Genomic DNA, 20,852 nt, shown 5'->3' on the forward strand with positions numbered 1-20,852 from the left:
ATATCAAAAGCATATAATGATATTTTCTGTTTTACACCTTCTTTGAAAATCCCCTTTATCTCTGGTACATTTTTAAAAGTGAACAGCCAATGGGTCAATGGCAATTGCAAATAGCAGTGGTGACAAGATCATTCTTGTCTAGTACCGCATTCTAGTTTGAAGTAGTCTGAGGTAGAATTTTTTTTTGTCTCTGTCCTCTATAAATGTTGCTAATAAGAAGGAAACTAATTGAATTGAATTTTTTTTTTATAAAATTCAGCAGGGTAGCCAGCAGGACCTGGGGCCTCATGTATAAATGGTGAGTATGCACAAAAATGTTGCGTACTCCCGTCTCCAAGCTCAAATTGTGATGTATAAAACCTAAACAGCATAAAGCCACGCACATTTTCACGCCAGCTAAATGCTGGCCGTACCCAAGTTCTCCGCTCAGTATTGCACCCAGTGTCAAAGCAGTGCTTTTGTTCAAGTGTGGTTTCCATTTCTTTTTTAGATCCACATCCCTGACATGACTTTATCAAATACACTGAAATTAACCACATATTATTTACTAGTTTAAGGCATCTAATTGTAATTAATCTGTAACAATATAATGGTCCACGGAATGGCCAAACTATTGCAAATACCATCGCTGCTTTAGCGTTGTTCCTCTCATTGCACCACTTAAGAGTATTTATCCCACTGTATCTGAGTGTGGAATCACAGCTCTACAGCAGCTGATCATAAAGAGAATTATCAGTATACAGCGTCTAGCACACGCTACCTCAGCCATGTGCACAGTCTATTTGAACTGCTACTATACAGCAAATGCTTCAGAGCCTTTCCTGTAGGGACATCATGGTTCAGAAACAGTTTCATCCCAAGAACTATAAACGTACTCAATCAGTCCATCAAGTGCTCCTTGTAGAACTGTTGGTACTTATTAGTACAATTACCTCACTGTAAACTTGCGATACAGTTATAATACTACACAACCTGAGCCACTTTATAAAGCGTGTACATACATATGATGACAATATCATTTTTAAGATGAAATGCAGCAAAATATGCTTATTACATTATACAGATAAAATGTTAACATCATTTAAATAAGCTATATTGTTAATAATGAAACATGTGAGGACACGGTGTCGCAGCACTAGCTAGTTCAGGGATTGTTCCTGCCTTGCGCTGTATTCTTGCTGGGACTGGCGTGACACTGGATGGATAGATGGATAGAATAATTAAACATATACTACGAAGATATTTCAATGTTCCTTAAAAGTTTTGAAGAATCTGCTTTCAAAGCTTAGAGATGGCTTAACATTTATTATAGAGCTGATTGTGTGGCGATTGGTTACTTGGAGAAAGAAAAGGAAGGACATGAATTGGAAGTTAGTACGTTTGAAAGATACAGTACTGCTGCAATAAATTATTTCATCAAAGGTCACAGCAAGCATCTTGCGGGAGGCAGGAACAATCTCTGGACAGGGCACTAGCTCGTCACTATCACTGTGCCACCGTGTTCCCGTGTTTAATAACATGCTTTAATTCCTATCATCAAATGATATCAAGTATACATGTCAGTATTTTAATTATTCAGAGAGCTGTAATATCACAAATGTAATGAATTCTGTGTCCTGTCGGAGGAAAAGACAGTCCATTTAAGAAGCACATAGTGATTCACACATATAGAGCACATAGAAGATCAAATACAAAACAAAGCATTTAACGTGCTGTATTTGAGAAACTAGTAAATTAAATAATTTAAAGATGAAGTTTATGATCTGCTTTAATGACAAAATAAACTAAGTGATTAAACTGGAAATTTTGAGATTAAATTTGACATTTTGAGCTTTTTTCCCACTGTGTCCCTATTTTTTTTTCTTTTCTCTGTACCCTAATAAGCTTTCATATGACTCTCAGACAGTGGGCTACGACTCACCTTTTCACGGCGACTGTGATATCTGACAACTTCTTTTATATTTCGGGCACTGTGCGACTTTGTGAATTTGAGCTTTCGAGTTTCTTTGACACTCTATGTCACTCGATCAACTTCCTTTTGTTGTTTATACCACTGACTAAACTAACAAATAGTAAGTTTTTCCTTGCCTCCACTTGGTATTCACTGAAATTCTTCTGTTTTCCCCCATGCTTTTGCCATTGCCTTTTCACAGAATGCTGAGCTTAAGGGCTATTTATATTGATCTGCATATTCAAAGAGGCGTAATTCTGGGAGGAGTTGGGGTGGTGCAGTAGGCGCGTGCATGTGCATTACTTTTCATGCTGACTGGGATTTATGTAGCGGAAGAATGTGGAAGTTGGCGTTCGCACAGATTTATGCTTCTGGATTTTTTTATGCATATGCACATTTCCGCTTTTGTTCGTACACCATGTTATAGTGTGAATTCTACACACGTCGTTATGCATGAGGCCCCTGGTGCTTTCTCACTCTGAAGTGAGTTTATAGCATCTAGTATATTCTTATAGTGTCAGGTTTATCCAATTCCTCTGCACTCAGAGTATCTAGCTGTGATATCCATAATGTGTCAAAAAGCGCATTAAATTGTGTTTTGTGTTCTTTAAACTGAGTAGAATAAAAGGACTTTCAGTAATCCCTCGCTACTTCGCGGTTCACTTTTCGCGGATTCACGACTTCGCGGGTTTTTAAATACAAGTGATTGCCCGCCTATCGCGGAAGTTATGTTCCAGACCCATCAGCAACAGGAGAAAATCCGCGATATAGAAAGACCATATAAATAAACATTTTTATAGTTTAAGCCTTAAAATACCCATCCCACATGCTTTAAACACATGTAAACTTATAAAACACACTTTGTTAACATATATGATATGTGGATGTTGGGCTAAGGATATGAGTAACATGTCACTATTATAAAACATTTTAACTTCACGCAAGACAAGACAGTGAGACAGGAAAATTGGTGATGTACAGGCTTTTAAATTATTGACACGTAGAGCGACAAGCAGCACAAAGCCAGCACAAAGTCCACTTCTCCTTAGCGTTCATTCAGCTCCCCACCCCCTTGACAATGCGAAGTGGCAGGAGCGTACTGCGCTTCCGGGGAGGGGGGGTTTGAGCGAAGGTGCGTTCAGCTCTCACACACCCACACACACACACACACACTCCTCCTCCTCCTTCCGAACTCACAGAGCGACAAGCAGGCATTTTGGCAGAAGCAGCACAAAGTCCATTTCTGCTCAGCGTGAGTTCAGCTGCCCCCCTTCACAAAGCGAGTGCAGACACATTGACGTCTGATAGCTGCGTGCAGTATGCAGTGTTGGTCTGAGGTGTTTAAGAATGTAGAAAGTGTTTAAGAGCATAGGAAGTGTTTATAAGAGCATGGGAAAGGTTAACAAGAGAGTGAGAAAGGTTTATAAGAGTGTGGGAAGGGGTTATAAAGCCTTAAAATATGTATAAATAATAAAATAAATATAGGTCGCTACTTCGCGGATTTTCACCTATCACGGGGGGCTCTGGAACGTAACCCCCGTGATAGGTGAGGGATTACTGTACAGTGGTTTCTAAATGAGTGCAATATATTTTCATGGCCAATGATTCTATCTCTGTCTATGTTGATAATTACTGATATTGCACTGTGAACTTCCTGCTTATGGATTTGTTGTGCTAAAATCTTGTTAGCCTTCTCTCCGTGTTCATACTAATGATGTTGCAATTTAAAAATTAGTTGTTCTGTTTCTTTTGTTGTTAAGAGGTTAAGTTCTGATTGCAAAGTCTGTGTCTTCCTAAAAAGTGCCTCATTTGGAGACCTGCAATATTCTGTATCTATTCTTGTAAGTTCACTGATTAACTCTGAGGCCTTCTTGGTTTCCAATTTAATTCTGTGGGTAAGATATGAGATCATTTGTTCTCTTAAAAATCCCTTCAGAGTTTCCCAAAGTATTCCTGCAGAAATCTCAGAGGAGACATTTGTCTATTAAACAATCAATTTGCTTGGATATAAATTCTGTACAGTTCTCATCAGCTAATGACAGGGGGTTAAGACGCAAGCTGTGAGATGAGTATGTGGGGCATAGTGATGTGAGCTCCATGAACAGAGGGACATGGTCGGAGATAACAATAGCGTCATATTTCCAAGATTTAATCATGGGCAAGAAATTGTTATTTATAAAGAAATAATCAATTCTCGAGTAACAATGATGTACTGGAGAGAAGAAGGATTATGCTCTTAAGTATGGATTTAGTAATCTCCATGGGTCTGATAAGTTATGATCAATTAAAAACTGTGTGATTATATTTGCAGTGTTAGATGTTGTCTCCCCTGTAGCTGTTAACCTATCCAGGTCTGGATTTACGACACAATTAAAGTCTCTGGCCTTATAATTTTGTGAGTGTTCAAGTTAGGAATGGATGCAAATACATTTTGGATAAAGTCTCTATTATCTACATTGGGTGCGTAGACATTTATCAAAATCATTTTACAATTAAATAAATTACCCATAACCATTACATATCGCCCTTCAGGATCTGATTGTACATTTGATACCACAAATGAAATTGTTCTGTGAATTAAGATTCCCACACCTCTAGTTTTTTTTACATAACTGGAGTGGAATATTTGGCCAGTCCAGTCTCATTGCAGCCAAAACTGATCCTTGTTGATTAAGTGAGTCTCCTGTAAAAATATTATCTTGGCATTTAGACCTGTTAGTTGAGAGACTACTTTCTTTCTCTTTAGTTTATGATTGAGACCTTTGACATTCCAGCTCACAAAGTTTACTGTTTGGTCATAGTGGCATTTGTACTGGACTTTGTTGTCTTTTTATAGTCTTAAATTAAGTTTGTACATTATTATATATGATAGCTTTAATCTTAATTTCCAATATTGCCAGGATTTATGGCTATGAACCCTATAGTTGTGTTAGCACTTACAATTGTGGGGATGAAAAGGAGAGATCAGAAATAGCTTGCTCTCTTTTTTTGCAGTGACTAAACTAAAGTGTTAACTGCCTTCTTTATTATTTTTGCAAGTTTTTGTTGCACTGTGAAGCATTTTCATACGGCTTTCACCATAAAACATATTATATAAAAATGATTTAACATTTCCCAGTTGCAGGTGCTTCTGATGTGGAGCAACGTCTGATGGAACATCTGCTTAGGAACTACAACCTGAAGGTGCGACCAGCTGAAACTGTGAACAGCCGGGTGCAGATTCGAGTAGGGATGACCCTGTCGCAGCTCGTTAGTCTGGTGAGAAACTGAAAAAGAGCCTCTGTCTTCTAATTGTTAATAGCTATGGGATAATACTTAGGTGTTTCTTCAAATAAATGAATATTCATTTAACATCTCTGAAAGTCTTTGGAATTGCAGAAACATGTTAATATTTACAAAGCTTTCACAACACAACCTTCAGCTACAATATAGATGATGGCACTAAAGATTATTAGAGTGAACCATTCTTAGATGTCTAGAATGGAAAGGCACTACATAAAACAGATAGATAGATAGATAGATAGATAGATAGATAGATAGATAGATAGATAGATAGATAGATAGATAGATAGATAGATAGATAGATAGATAGATAGATAGATAGATAGATAGATAGATAGATAGATAGATAGATAGATAGAATGTCTATTAAAAATAATTCACCCCCTCGTATGTTCTCACATTTTTTTGTTATACAACATTGAGTCACAGCAGATTTTAAATTCCTTTTTTGACACTAACAACAGGAAAACACTTTTTAATGTTAAATTGAAAACAAATCTGTGTAAAATGATCTGAATTAATGACAAGTATAAAACACACACAAAATTAATATGACACCTCTAAATCCACACTGGTGGTGCCAGTTGGTTTTAGCTGTCCCCAATTTAGCTCAATGGTGATCGTCTGTCTGGGAGTTTTAGTTAATTTTAATCCCGAGGTGGAACTTGTGGTGAGCCAGTTTCGTGGCCTAACCCAGACAATGATGACAAAAGACAGCTCCCAGCATCTCCATGAAAACCACAATTTATGGAATGGAGACAAGGACATTCCCAAGTCATTGAATATCCCCTGGAATTGTGTTAAATTAGTCATTAAGGAATAGAAAAATTATAGCAGATTTTTAAATCTGTTACAGCAGGCCATCCACAAAAAATGAGGGAGATGATCAACAGACCTATGAGAACTCCAAAGGAGTTACAAGCTACAGAGAGATTGTATAGACTGTACAGACAACAAGCTTTATGGGAAAGTGGTAAAGAGAAAGCCACTCTTATCAAATCCAAAAGTGGAAACCCCTGTAGGAATTACTGAATTTTGTTAAAAAAGGCCTAACTAACTCAGAAAGCTGAAAGCTGTTAACAAAAAAAGCCTTTCTGGGTAACTGAAAATTTCATTGTTTTTCAGTTTTTGATAACGCAAAACTCTGGCAGTTTATCATTTACTTTTCTATCATTTCAAGTTATTCACTGGACTTGAACTGCTTAAATTTCAATAAACATTGGAAACATGTGGGTGTTGTAAAACTTGTGATGCAGCCCTATTATCTATCACTTACAACAAAGACACTGGGATTTGAAACCCCTGTGCTACTTGTACGGAGTTTGCTTTTTCTCACTGTGTCTCCATGGGTTTTCTCTGGGTGCTCCAGTTTCCTCCCAAAGTCCAAAGACATGCATATACATGCAGGGATGGACAAAAGTAGGTTTGCAGTTGTTTGTATGGAAAAAGACATGCAGGTTATGATTGCTACAATCAAGCACACATTAATAATAAGAAGACAAATAATACAAATAAATAATATAATACAATAATTAATAAATAAATAATAATACAAGGAAAAAAAAACTGTGTTTCACATATTCACAACTGTAAGCCTATTTTTGCTCACCCCTGTATATATATACAGTATGTGTGTGTGTGCGTGTACTTGTGTGTGTGTGTATTGTGTGTGTTTTGCACAGTGGTGATACCTGCACTGGTAGATTTACAGAATGTCACATTTCTAGCATAAATAAATAAGAAATAAATCAATTTCACCAAGCTGCTGTTTAAATGGATTTGTCACACCAGACCTAACATGTTATATTTTTGATTTTGCAGAATGAAAAAAATGAAGAAATGACCACAAATGTGTTTATGAATTTGGTGAGTAGACTCTGTATCCCCGTAATTAAATAAGGAAGCAAGCTGATTGACATGCTTGGCTTTAAAGTAGGAGACATGCATTCTAAGGTACTGTATGGCACTTGAGCTGTGAAGAGTCCCCCATATGAACTCAGAACACACTTAGGATTATAGTGCCAGAAACTGATAATATAAAGTGAGATCTTTATATTACAATTACAGATGAATATTTCCCAGTACCTAAAAGGGGAAACACCTTCTGATTAGAGCACTGTGGAAATTAAGCACCTTCACACAAAGGTTCACAAGAATCTCGAACAAATGACCAAGTTATAGAAGTTAAGCAAAAACTATGACAACTTTTAAAAAGTATCTGGACGAGATATTGGGAGAATTTTGCTGTTGGCCAATTGAATGAATGTGATGGACTCAATGGTCTTATTATGAAATTACCTTTTCTTCAATCCATCCATGTGTCCATCCATTTTCTAAACTTGCTTTGTATGCTCTTTTCTCATTGATCATTTCCCATTGAGAGTCATCTTTTTAATTTTGTTTATTTTTCAATTTGAAAAAATTGTGAGTGCTATGAGGTAATACTCATTAAGATAAGAGAAAGAGAACTTCTTTGACATGGGTACAATGCAAGTGGTTTTATACTACTTGGGGATATCTGCTTCTAACCTAAATCTGCTCAGATCAAATCAGTCTGAACTGTAACATGACTGGGCTTGGGGGATCTGGCAATTCTTCAGGATGACCTGGAAAATGTTTCTAAGCATAGGGTGTCTGCTAAGTCCAGCTTCACATGTTGCAATTGTAGTCCTGATCAGGAAAGTGGAACAAAATGAATATAGAAAGCCGGTGAGTGGTCACTGTTATGTTAGAATTAGCAAATTTAGATAACAAAAGTTATCTTTGAATTGTTCTAATGGGACCTTCCACTTAGGAGAGAATTCATGTAATTCCCACAGAGAAGCTCCTGTTTCCAGTAATTCCCACACCAGGTGCTGCATTACTATAACATTAAGCAGCTACAAATTAATTTCATATTAGATGTATTAGTTTCTAAAGAAATTACACAGCAACAAACTGCACCATGTTAAAGATCAATCAACTTTATTGATTACAATATATGAAAAATCTGAACATTTTTCTACTGCAACCATTTATCTTTTTCCAGGCCTGGACTGATTATCGTCTTTCATGGGAGCCTTCTGAATATGATAATATCCAGGTCCTCCGAATACCTTCAACAAAAGTGTGGCGGCCGGATATTTACCTCATCAATAAGTGAGTACCAACAGAAGCAAAAAACTGTAAGTTCAACCATCAATGCAGGGCACATAGTGGCACAGTGACCAGCTTCCTAGGTTCTAATCCAATACCTGTCCATTCGCCATGGGATATTTGCATGTGCTGGTGGATTTTCCTCTCAAGTCATCAACTAAGCAAAGTACAGAATCAATTAAAAAGTCAAATAAAATATTAGATTATATCATAAAACCTGTTGAATTTAAGTCAAGGGACATTATGCACTACTAAGACCACATCTGGTCATCACATTGCAAGAAAGATGTAGCAGCAGTTGAAGCTGGCAGAGGAGAGCAACCAGGTACACGTCATGACTAAAGGACATGTCCTACTGTGACAGACATAGAGAATTAAACCTTTTTAGTCTCGAGCAGAGGAGACTGCATTGGGACCTAATACAAGTCTATCTATTATAAAAAAAATCTTGAGAGGGAGACTAGGGAGACGAGACGTGATCTTCTAGAAAACAATTTGACATCCCGCGAGACAAGGCAGTGAGACAACATTTAAAACAAGTTCATGGACATCTAACCAAGCAGTTGTTGGAATGCTTTTGGCAGACTGAAATCACGTGCTCCTAACTCTTAGAACAATGACAAGTGACAAGCAGAACACGCAGCTTGCCAGCAGCAGCAGCAGGAAGCCAGCAGATGATCCTACCACTTCTCCTTACCGTGTGTTCAGCACCCCCTTCACAACGTGAGCGGCAGAGACACAAACTGGCAAAAGGACAGGTGCTGTACAGGCTTTTAAATGATCAACGTGCAGCTCGACAAAAAGATCATGCAGCTCGCCAGCAGCAGAAGCAGAAAGACAGCAAATGATCTGATGGCATCTCATTACCGTGCGTTCAGCTGCCCCTCCTTCACAACACGAGCAGCGTTATATGTCCTGCAAGAAAGATGTAACCACGCCCGGGGCAGGAAATAAAGGACAAGTATTGTTTTTGCAAAAGTTTTAAAGTAAAAGTGAAAATAATGCATACTGTATGTAACAATTCCCATGAAAATAACAATCTCTTTAAATTGTATATCCGGTAAACCAAACCCGGGGGTGGGCAAGCGAAGCGAGCAGGGGGCAGAGCCCCCTAGTCTTCAAAATTCTCAAAGCATTCATAAAGTAGATCCAGCAGAATCAAATACTCAAGGACATCAGTGGAAGTGAAGGAGAAGTGCATTTAGGACTGAAGCACTTCTTAATGCAAAGAGTTGTGGGACTCTGAAACAAACTACCAAGACATGGAGTTGAAGAAAGAACCTTGACAAGTTTTAAGAAGAATCTGGGTGACATATTAGCAAAACAAATGAACTCGATAGACAGAATAGTCTCTTCTTGTTTGTCAAATTTCTTATGTTCCTATAAACCTGCAAAAAATTAATTAATGATTCTAAATAGACCCTGAGTGACCTTGTATCCTGTTTGGAACTGGTTTATGCCATGAACCAGTAATACCTGGGATAGGCTTGGGACCCTGAAATGGATTAAGGAGATTTGAAAATGTATGTTATGTTGTAATCCTTGAATTGTAGAACTCTTAGCTAATATAATTATAGGTCTTTATTGTCATGTGTACAGACTACAGTGAGATCCTTAATAACATGAGATTCAACAGGCCACATGTTGACACTCTGCAGCTCTACGATTACCGATTGTAGCTTCCTGACCTCGAAACTTCTGTCTTCCTTACCTGAAAATCCTCTGAACAGAGTTTACAATATAAAATCAAGACAAACGTATACCTGAAGTGGAATGAAATTTGCACTGAGGGAGATATTATCAGGCTATCTATATACCTAAGTTTAGTAAATAAATCGTTTTTATTTTTTCTGTGTGCTTGAATGAGGCCGTAAATTGGGTTTGGGCATGATATAGTAAGGTATAAGAGATCATAACTCAGGAAAATTAACCTAATGATGTTTGAAGGGCAATGAAATACTGGTAATTATATCCTGCATGTGACACAGTAAATATAAAAAATGAAATCATTGTCTGAAGTTTGCAAGATAATAAAATACAAGCTTGAGATAAAAAGCCAAAAAAATGAGCTAGTAGATCATGCACATAAGATAACTGTGTAACATACCGAAAAGAAATGTAGTTTCTACTCCTTAGAATAGTAGGTAGGAGCCATGACATATGATTCATTGCTTACCATCTTGGATTCATTAGGTTTGAATGTTTATTTTGAGGAAAACGTCTGATAAATATGCATGAAGGATTAGGCAATACATTTTCCAAAATTCAGTTACATCTTCCAAAATTCAGCTTTGCTCTCATGTCCTCCTCCTGGCTATTTACTGTATATATAAATCCAAATAAGCAAATACAGGGAAAAAAAATCTTATGAAGAAAATCACTGGATAAAATCTTCCCTGAAGAGGTCATTTATGTTTTGATTGACTAGAGAGTTATACACCCTCTCTAGTCTTAATGCCCTTTAATTTCTATTTAAAAGCCTTAACAATAGTGTCTAATATATTATTAGTAGCCTGTTTCAATTTAACAATAAGAGAATAAGAATATAAATAATGAGCTGGCTACAACTGCAGATGGTACAAAATTAGGTGGTACGGCAAGTCATTTAGAATTCGGTGAGCCATTAAACAAGGACCTGGAGAAAAAACAGACTTGGACAGTTGACATTTAATGTAAGTAAATGTGTAAGGTATTGCATGTAGGAAGCAAAAATGTTTGATTTGAATATTCAGTCAAGTTTGAAACTTGAAAATATGACTCATGAGATGGGCCTAGGAGCCATTGTGGACTCATTATTATCTACGTCTAGATGGTGTTCAGAAATGATAATGACTTTGAATAAGATGTTCACTTATAGAGCATAATGTGTACAGTCAAGGAATGTTACGCTTAAGATAAATTATGCACTTGTGAGGTCTTGTCTTGTCTGTACTATGTGCAGTTTGAGTCTCCATATTCCAAAACAGACAAAGTGATGAGGAGGCCTGATCATCTGGGAATGTTTTATGTTTTGTATTGAAAACCAGCTCACCTTGGCTAATGAAACCTCATAACTCCTTAGGATCCCCTAAACATGCTCCAGGTGAGACTTAACAAGTGTATCCACATTTGTCTAACTGGTTCGCCCTCTTACAGATTCTTTTAGTGTAGCTATGTCATTTAGAACGTGCTGACCCTTTTACTTGTTCTTTAAGTGTTTGCCTGTTCCTCGCCCAGACACGTAGTTTCATTCACTGCTTAAGATTCCTTGGTCTGGTAAAGGCAAAGTCCCATAGACTTATTGTGAGTTAGGAATACCAGAAAAAATGAATGAGATACTTACGACCTAAAACAGAAAACAAAAGAAATAAACAAAAGGTACTGAAATGCGAACAAACTGCCCAATTTTCTACCATTTTCATTGCTAAGTAAATCACAACAGGATGTTGTTTTTTTTTATAGAATTATAGAAGCCACCTATTCGATGAGATGATCACCATCTTTAGCGTAGTGTGTACACACTTGATTATAATGCCACTTACACCAACTGTTCGCCACCTTCTGATGATGATTGGTCATTTGGTTTAGGCATGATTAATGTGTGGTCTTGAATCAAAATGCAAATCACCTAGAACATCCATCCATCCATTTTCTAACCCGCTGAATCCGAACACAGGGTCACGGGGGTCTGCTGGAGCCAATCCCAGCCAACACAGGGCGCAAGGCAGGGAACCAATCCCGGGCGGGGCGCCAATCCACCACAGCACCGCAAGCAAAATGCAATATGTTTGCAATGCTTTTAGTTATGACACACAGTCTGTAGACAGGAGTTAAAATCAAAATGCTTTTGTAGTTTCAGAATTTGTTATGTTGCAGCTGTGATGGAAACCGGGCTGATATTGAGTCCCAAACCCCAGGTTCAAATAAAGTCCCAGGTTCAAATAAAGGATGGTTTATTAACCAGAACTCCTTCTCACAATACTTCAAAGTAGCACAAGTACAGGTTTCTCTCTCTGTCCCCACAACAATCTCTTCTCCTTCCAACTCATCTCACCATTGCACTGCCCTCCTCCAGTTAAGTGTTGCCTTCCTTCCTCCCAGCTCACCTAAACAAGGGAGTGCGGCCCCTTTCATTGAGGACCCGGGAGTAGTTCCAGTGGCAGGGCTACTGCTCGATGGAAGGTTATATGGAAGTCCCATTTTAGGGGTTGCATCTACCTGCAGCACCCCCTTGTGGCACCCAGGGACTCCCCCCAGGGGCAGTAAAAAGTCCCCGGTGACATCTTCTAGTTCTGTCCATCCAGGGTCTGATCTTCCGGGTCTGATCCCTTTCTCCCCCCAGGTCGGGATGCCTGTTTTCCTGTTAGGAGCCTCCCCTCTGGGTAACACACCATCCCCTGTTTTGGCCGGAACGCCTGTCCAGCCCCTGTGCCATCTACACAGCCTTATGCTAAAATCTTTTAAATTAATTTTTTCCCTCATCAAGCAAAACTCAGTACCCCAGAATGACTGTCTTGACTCATCAGGAAAACACATAACAAATTTCTTAAGTTAAACTGGGAAATGCATGCAAAAGGCAAAACAAATGAAAACAAAATAAAACAAAGTGACTCACAGTCAAAATTTAGGTAAGAAGTCAAAAACCAGGCAAGACACAAACATAAATCACAAAAAGAATTCAGTAAAGGTTTAGAAAGATTTTTTTTGTTCTTTATTTCGCCTTTTACAATTTCTTGTATTAGGAATTTGTTAGTTTTCTTATACCCCTTGGGGTCAGAGCGCAGGGTCAGCCATTGTACAGCACCCCTGGAGCAAATACAGGTTAAGGGTCTTACTCAAGGGCCCAGCAGAGTAAGATCTCTTTTGGCAGTGAGGGGGATTCGCAGTGGCAACCTTCTGGATACCAGCACAGATCCTTAGCCTCAGAGCCACCACTCCACCCCATAATTTATAATTTATTTTTTATTTATTCACAGATCAGATAAAGCTCAGTGCAAACACTGACTTTTTATCCTGTCTGCTTATGAGTTTGTAGCTCACAGCCCTGGAGACCACGCCCCTAGAGACGCAGGGTGTGACCCTAACAACGGTATGCAAAATGGCTTCCATGATAGAAAAAGGCTATAAGACCCCAAACTTCAGCCCTGATCTTGAGAATGACAAAGCACAAACAGGATTTTAGGAATTTGATGGCCTCGCCTCTTTAGGCTCCACATACTGGACACAGCGCTGATAATGAACAACACCACATGCATTTACATTTTCTTAGAAGACACTTTTTTCCAAAGCGACTTACAAAAGAAGAAGAAACCACATCATAAAATTACAAAAAGACAAAAACAAACAAAATTCATAATATAATATACAAAAATATGTAGAAACAACAACAACAGAAAACTACAAATTTAAGCCAGAGTTTACAACACAAGTACAAAGTATGAACCAAACTTGGATTGTGAGGTCACTCACACACAAACAATTAGAGGGCTTGGTATGTTTTTTAATTAAAGTTTTTAAAATTTCAAAAAAGTACCCCTGGTATAACATTATAGTGTAGTAAGACTTGTTTTTTTTTACTTGAAGCGTTTCTTAATTTTTGCTTAATTCATCAAAGAGACACATAAAAACACATATCATGACATAACCTCTCTCAAGGTAAACTTGAAATTGTAAATTATTTATGATTTGAGGTTGCACAAAATGTCTGTTTAAAATAGATCATTTTGAAAACCTGTTAGTTTTTTTTAGTTATTTTTAAATTTGTAAAGTATCAAAAACTGAACAGATTTCCTGGAAAAAGAAGTGTACCAAATTCAATGCAGAGCTCAACTGTTTCATGTGGACAGGCAGACAGACACAGCAGTGACAAGAACGTGTTTCACACTTTATATGAATGCATCTTAAAGGGACCAGCCCTTGCTTGCAGGGTGGCACAGCACTTAAAGTTGCTGCATTATGGTTTGAATCTCCTGCCAAGCTGTTGTCCCAATGGAGTCTGCAGGATCTTTGTATGTCTCCATAAGTTTTCCACCTGCCATTCCAGTGTTCCTCCCACATGAAATGTGCATGTTAGGTTTATTGGTGGTTCTAAATTAGTCCTGTATGAGCCATAATGTGAGAGTGGACTCTGAGATAAACTGGCACTCAGTTCAGGTTTGGTTCCTGCTCATTGTTACTAGAATAAGCTACCCTGAATTGGATTAAGCAGGTTATGTTACAAACATTGCACATATACCTGGTGATGCCGTATCTACCTCAAAACATGTGTGGATTATTTTCTTATGAAAGGATTGCTAAAATCAACCTATCATACAAGTTTTTATTTTTTTATTTCTCTAGTTGTATACTCGAAAATAGCAAAATATCTATAAACTTTAATTTTACCATGTTAGAATTGGAATATGAAAGCATGGATAATGAAATAAAAGACACAGAATGTTGTACACTTCTGAACAGACTGTGCTGTATGAAACATTTCTGGTCACTGACCCATTTTGTATTCTGCAGCAATGATGGCCAATTTGATGTGGCACTCTTTGTTAACGTACTTGTCTCCAGTGATGGGACAGTAAACTGGCTTCCACCGGCCATCTATCGGAGCTCGTGCTCAATTAAGGTAGGAATTTCATTCACTATGCAAGTATGTCTTATTATACTGTCTAAACTGTCTACCTAACACTTCATGATTTCATGTATGGTCCTCTTTGAGAACTTATTGTGACGACTTCAGTGCATCATTATTATTATTATTATTATTATTATTATTATTATTATTATTATTATTATTATTAATAGATAGATAGATAGATAGATAGATAGATAGATAGATAGATAGATAGATAGATAGATAGATAGATAGATTAGATTATTTGCAAATGTCACCCTGAGTGTGAACTTAAATGTCAACCTTATTCGAAGTTTCCATCAAAAAGACTCAGAGCTCCATAGAAAAAGTTATTAAGCTGTTTGCAGAGCATAAACCCCTTTATAACACAAAATAACATAATGTTCACCTTTATAAATAGACAAGTGTTTGTTTGTGTTTGTCTGATTATCTGTTCTCCATCAATTTGTCATGTTTTTGTTGTATGCTATTTGGTATGGGGTTCATAAAAGCAGTGCTAATGTTTATGCTGCACTACCTGTTGGAATGAAAAATGCAATGCATTTTATTGCTACATACATTACAAAATGCATGCCAATAGATTGTGCAGTGCAAACAATAACGATGAATACATCTAATGGAAAGTGACTGCCAGAAATCAACCTACTAGCTTTCAACCTGTCTTAGATGGGTAGCACAGCTAGTAACATAACACAACATAGATAGATAGATAGATAGATAGATAGATAGATAGATAGATAGATAGATAGATAGATAGATAGATAGATAGATAGATAGATAGATAGATAGATAGATAGATAGATAGATAGATAGATAGATAGATATGAAAGGCACTATAAGATGCTGATGTTTTAGGCTTCTAGGCCCGTGAATTGAGTTACGATGGTTGAAGAAAGTTATGACTTCATACTCAGTACCAGCACAAGCCTGTTTGGAGTCCTAGGTGGGGTGGAGGGGGGTCCCCCTTGGTGTCCACAGTGAGTGCCCCATTTTTCATGTTGTGTTTGGAGGAATATTATTGATAAAAATAAAAATAAATAAAAAAGCAACAAAAACATATTTCTTGATGATTTTATTTATTTACACTCACATTTCATTTATTTAATTTTGTCTGAAGTATTTCTCCATATTCTTGAGCATTTAGGGGACAAGGTCTGTGTTTTTAGATTTTTCTGATATGAACATTTTGACTTCTATCATGAGATTTTTATCACAAAAGGTGTAATTTACCACATGGACATAATACTCACACTTACTGTAAGTAAACAGGCAGATCAGCATACAAGTTAACTAGTATTGTATATGTATAGGTGTGTATGAGGAATTACTTTTTCGAAAGGATCATTGTTTGCTTAGTCAAGGTTACCTCTGATATATAGTTGAAGTGTTTACAAAATGGACTGTGTTCATGTTGTCTATATTGGAGGTCCCTTGTACTGACTGGTTTCAAAGTTGTAAGTTGATCTGTGATATTACTTACATTGGGTGTTCATTTCTATTTTTTTAAACCTTTTGATTTTGGAACAGGTGACATACTTTCCTTTTGACTGGCAGAACTGCACTATGGTTTTTCGCTCCTACACCTACGATGCCTCAGAAGTGGATCTTCAGCACGCCTTGGATGAAAACAAACAGGAGATAAGAGAGATTATCATTGATGAGAATGCCTTTACTGGTGAGTGAATCACATTGAACGCTCAATGGTACTCTCACAAGCATTCTTAAATTTTTCTCATGAAAAGTAAAACCACTGGTGTCCCGTCCAGCAACAGTTTATGCCCTGAGTTCAATGTTGCCTGGAATGGCTTTAGCCCAGACAGCCCTGAAGTGGATTATATAGGTTTGAAAATAAATGGATGGATCGATAATTCTCAAAAGGCCCACGGGTGATGAGGTTTGTTATTTAAAGTAAAAGTCACCTTTACTTGTAACTGATATAAAGCAGTATTAAATGCAGCTTAGAAGAAGAAGGCATTGATCCATCTATTTTTTGTCACTTATCCAGTTCCAGGTTACAAGGGCAGCAGTCTAAGCAATGATGCCTCGACATCCCTTTTCTCTGCCACCTCCTCCAACTCATACTAAATGAGTCCCAGGCCAGTTGAGAGATAGAATATCTCCAGCATGTCATCATTCTGCCCTGAGGACTCCTCCTAGTTTGACATACCTGAACCACCTCCCCAAGGAGGCATGTGGATGGCATTCTAATTAGATGTCTGAATCACCTCAACTGGCTCCTTTCAATGCAGAGGAGTAGCAGCTCTACTTTGATCTCCTCCCAAAAGTCTGTGCTCCTCACCCTATCTCTATGGGTAAGCTCAGACACCCTGTGGTGAAAACTCACTTCTGCTGCTTGCATCCATGATCTAGTTCTTTTGACTACTACCCAGAGCTTTTGACCATAGATGAGGGTAAAAACACAGATTGACTTTTAAATCGAGAGATTCACCTTTCAGCTCAGCTTCCTCTTCACCACAATTGACATCCTTCTTCCCTAACTTGTAAAAAAGACCTTGATATACTTAAACTCCTCCACTTGAGGCAGCACCTCCTCCCCAACCTAAAGCAGGCACTCCACCCTTTTCTGGCTGAGAACTATGACCATGGATTTGAAGGTGCTGATCCCCTTTTTGGCCGCTTCACACTCAACTGCAGGCTGCCCAGTGTGGGTTTAAGGTCACAGCCCAGTGAAGCCAACAGGACCACATTATCCATAAAAAGTAGAGTGATCTTAAAACTACTGAACTGGAACCCCTCAATTCTTTGGTTGTGCCTAGAAATTCTGGACATGTATAATAAGAAAGAAAGAAAGAAAGAAAGAAAGAAAGAAAGAAAGAAAGAAAGAAAGAAAGAGACTGTGTTGTACCTGTGGGACAACTCTAGAGGGCATACCAGCCACCTAACCTGACACAGACAGATGCAGGAGGCACTTATAAAAACACAAATGCTTTTTATTTTCTTCACTCTGTGGGAAAGGCACAACACAGTCTCTTTCTTTCTTTCTTTCTTTCTTTCTTTCTTTCTTTCTTTCTTTCTTTCTTTCTTTCTTTCTTTCTTTCTTTCTTTCTTTCTTTCTTTCTTATTCTTCTCCACTCCTTCTCGGCAAGCTTCATCTCCCTCCTCTCAACTCTGGCTTACCGAGTAATGTCTGCTGGCCCTTTATATAAGTCACCTGGAACTGCTTCAGGTGCTTGTTGCCCCACTTACAGTAGCACTTCTGGGTGTGGTGGAAGAACTGCCCACACGGGCTCAGGAACAGCTGCACCACCCCTGGATCCCAACAGGGCTGTATCCAACTCCATCTCCCATGAAGCCCTGCGGGAGTCTGAGGCACTGATGCCTCCAAGGGGGGCAGCCATCTAGTGTTCTGGAGGAGGTAATGCTCTGTCCACACTTATTCCCCCGGTCCTTCCAAGGAAGAGGTGTCCTGGTCGGGCAAGGACCCTGGCCATCCACAACAATATATATATATATATATTTATGTATATATATATATTTGTATATTTTAAATGTAGAAGAAGTAAGAGTATAAGGATATTGTTTCAGATCTCGCCTGAAGAAGGGGCTTGAGTTGCCTCGAAAGCTTGCATATTGTAATCTTTTTAGTTAGCCAATAAAAGGTGTCATTTTCCTTGACATCTCACTACATGAGAACTCATAAAGACAATTTAATTGTAATAGCTCTTTTTTTCTTTTGCTGTCTAGAAAATGGTGAGTGGCAAATTCGTCACAAGCCTTCTCGAAAGAACATTGGAGAAAATCTGTATGAGGACATCACCTTCTACCTCATCATCGAGCGGAAGCCCCTCTTCTATATCATTAACATCATAGCACCTTGCATCCTCATCAGTGTCCTTGCAATCTTCGTTTTCTACCTTCCACCAGATGCAGGTGATAATCCTTTTGTGTGTATCACCACAAACCTTTTATAAATGTGGTCCTGTTTACTTAGCTTGGGTTGTTTCCTCTTGTATTTCTGTAGCAGCAGTAAGCAATGTGGTTCCTTTTGTATTAAAGCTAGCAATACAGTAGCCATCTATTGTATCTATGATGAAAAACATACTGAGTTTTAGCAGATTTACATTGTTGTAATAACTGCTTCAAACAATCAATCTATAAGTCATTAATAGTAATGTTCAAAAGTTAGTGATTTTTAATCCTTTAATAACCATATATAATTTCTTGTATTAGATATTTGTCATTTTTTGCATACCCCAGCTTATTCTCCAAAGAGTTTGGGGGTCAGAATGCAAGGGTAAGGGCCTTGCTCCAGGGCCCAAGCAAGTAGTATTCCTTCTGTCACTGCTGGGATTCAAACCGGCAAACCAGAAAGCCACCACTCCAAATTACAAACCCCCATTCCACCATAAAATTTATGCAAAACTGAATTTGCAGTGTTTTGCATAGAGAAATATATTGCATTTCATTCCCAGTGAAATTTGTGCCAATCACAATGCAGTAATTCCATATACCTGTGCCTGTCATTTAGTAATTAAATATAGATCTATAGTGAAAAAATATGCAACATGTTACAAAAAACATACTGCTCTCCCCAGTGGTGATGTGAACAAAAGGCCTAGACAGAACTGAATTTACAGGTGTAGCATTGATTATATGTGCTACGCAGCTGCGGAAAAGAACACACGTAAAGTGTGAACAAGGCTTTAGGAAGCAGTATTGCTTGTTTTCCACTCCAAAAAAAGAAAACCTTTTAAGCTTTTGAACAATTATTTTTGGTTGCTAAATCACCTGTGTAACAAATTTTAGTGTGTGTTCTGTGAAATATTACGTGAATAGAAACTTAATTGTTTTGCTAATCACTAGTCATTAGTAACTGTTAATTTGCTTTGCCTTGAGTTTGTCGAAGACTCAAAAATGTCCTGGAATTTTGGCAAATTCTGCAAAATGCATTAAAGTCACTGGGGAAGGCAGAAATGAGCTAGTTTTGAGTGGATTGTAATTGTGCGAAGGTCATTTAAGTGTCCCTGAAGGTTAAGTATGCATGTGTCAACTATGCTGGACCAATTATTGTTTGGCCAAAGTCCCTTATTTCTCTTTGTTTCTCCTGTGCTCTTATCACTACTACTAACTAACACCCACAGAGTCTGTAAGGGATCAGCGTTATATACTTGGAAGGCGGTCTCTGTCACTACCTGGTCTGCGCTACATGGTAAGGAGCAAAAAACATTTAATTAGGCTCTGAAAATACAACGTACAATGAATCTATGCAGAACAACTAAGTATTTTTTTATAATATTGCCGTTATAGTGAGCTAGAGTACCCTTTAAATGAAAATCCTGCATGTTCAATGCTACATATCCAGCTAGAACACCGTAACATCATGCATTAGGCAGTATGGCGACGCTCACAGATGCAGCGGCTCAGTGCTCTTCATTTCAGTGTTTAGTGTGCATGTGTGTGCTAGTATTACTACTTGTTTTACCTGCATCTTGTCGAGCTGACAAAATCTACAGCCAACAGGAACTTCTCAAGATCAGAGCGTGCAGCGAAGGGAGTGTTTCATCAGAGTTTCTCCGCTCATTCCAGAAGACATAACGAGGATTCCCGGCTCTCTGTGGATTATCATCCCTGTGGGTATGCGACGGAGGCGGCGCAGAGAGAGAAAACAAAAGCGAGGCTGCAGGGCCGGCGCATTAGCAAGGTTATGTAGACAGCCTGTTAAACCACCACTCCCCAGTATTTTTCTCACCAATGCCAGATCTCTCGTCAACAAAATCGATGAACTGAGGCTACAGGTGGCAACAAATAACATCATAAAAAACAGTTGCGTTCTGTTGATCACGGAATCCTGGCTTCACTCATTGATCCCGAACTCTGCTATCCAGCTATCAGACTACACTGCACAGCGCCATGACAGGA

The 20,852-nt window shown here is 38.2% G+C and overlaps 2 protein-coding genes across 2 annotated transcripts in view; one reads left to right on the top strand and one right to left on the bottom strand.

Moving 5' to 3' along the window:
* acadvl (acyl-CoA dehydrogenase very long chain) overlaps nt 1–20,852 on the bottom strand; it is a 966,944-nt gene that overhangs the window by 65,291 nt on the left and 880,801 nt on the right. The gene's annotated exons all lie outside the window — the stretch shown is intronic.
* Nucleotides 1–20,852, top strand: part of chrnb1l (cholinergic receptor, nicotinic, beta 1 (muscle) like) — a 75,323-nt gene that overhangs the window by 24,287 nt on the left and 30,184 nt on the right. Inside the window, exons 2-7 of the mRNA XM_028799060.2 lie at nt 5,070–5,209; nt 7,055–7,099; nt 8,262–8,371; nt 14,855–14,963; nt 16,500–16,647; nt 18,678–18,863. Coding sequence (XP_028654893.2) covers nt 5,070–5,209; nt 7,055–7,099; nt 8,262–8,371; nt 14,855–14,963; nt 16,500–16,647; nt 18,678–18,863 — 738 coding nt within the window. The remainder of the gene's footprint in view (nt 1–5,069; nt 5,210–7,054; nt 7,100–8,261; nt 8,372–14,854; nt 14,964–16,499; nt 16,648–18,677; nt 18,864–20,852) is intronic.

This window comes from Erpetoichthys calabaricus, chromosome 3, assembly GCF_900747795.2.
Source record: "Erpetoichthys calabaricus chromosome 3, fErpCal1.3, whole genome shotgun sequence".
Lineage (NCBI taxonomy): Eukaryota > Metazoa > Chordata > Cladistia > Polypteriformes > Polypteridae > Erpetoichthys > Erpetoichthys calabaricus.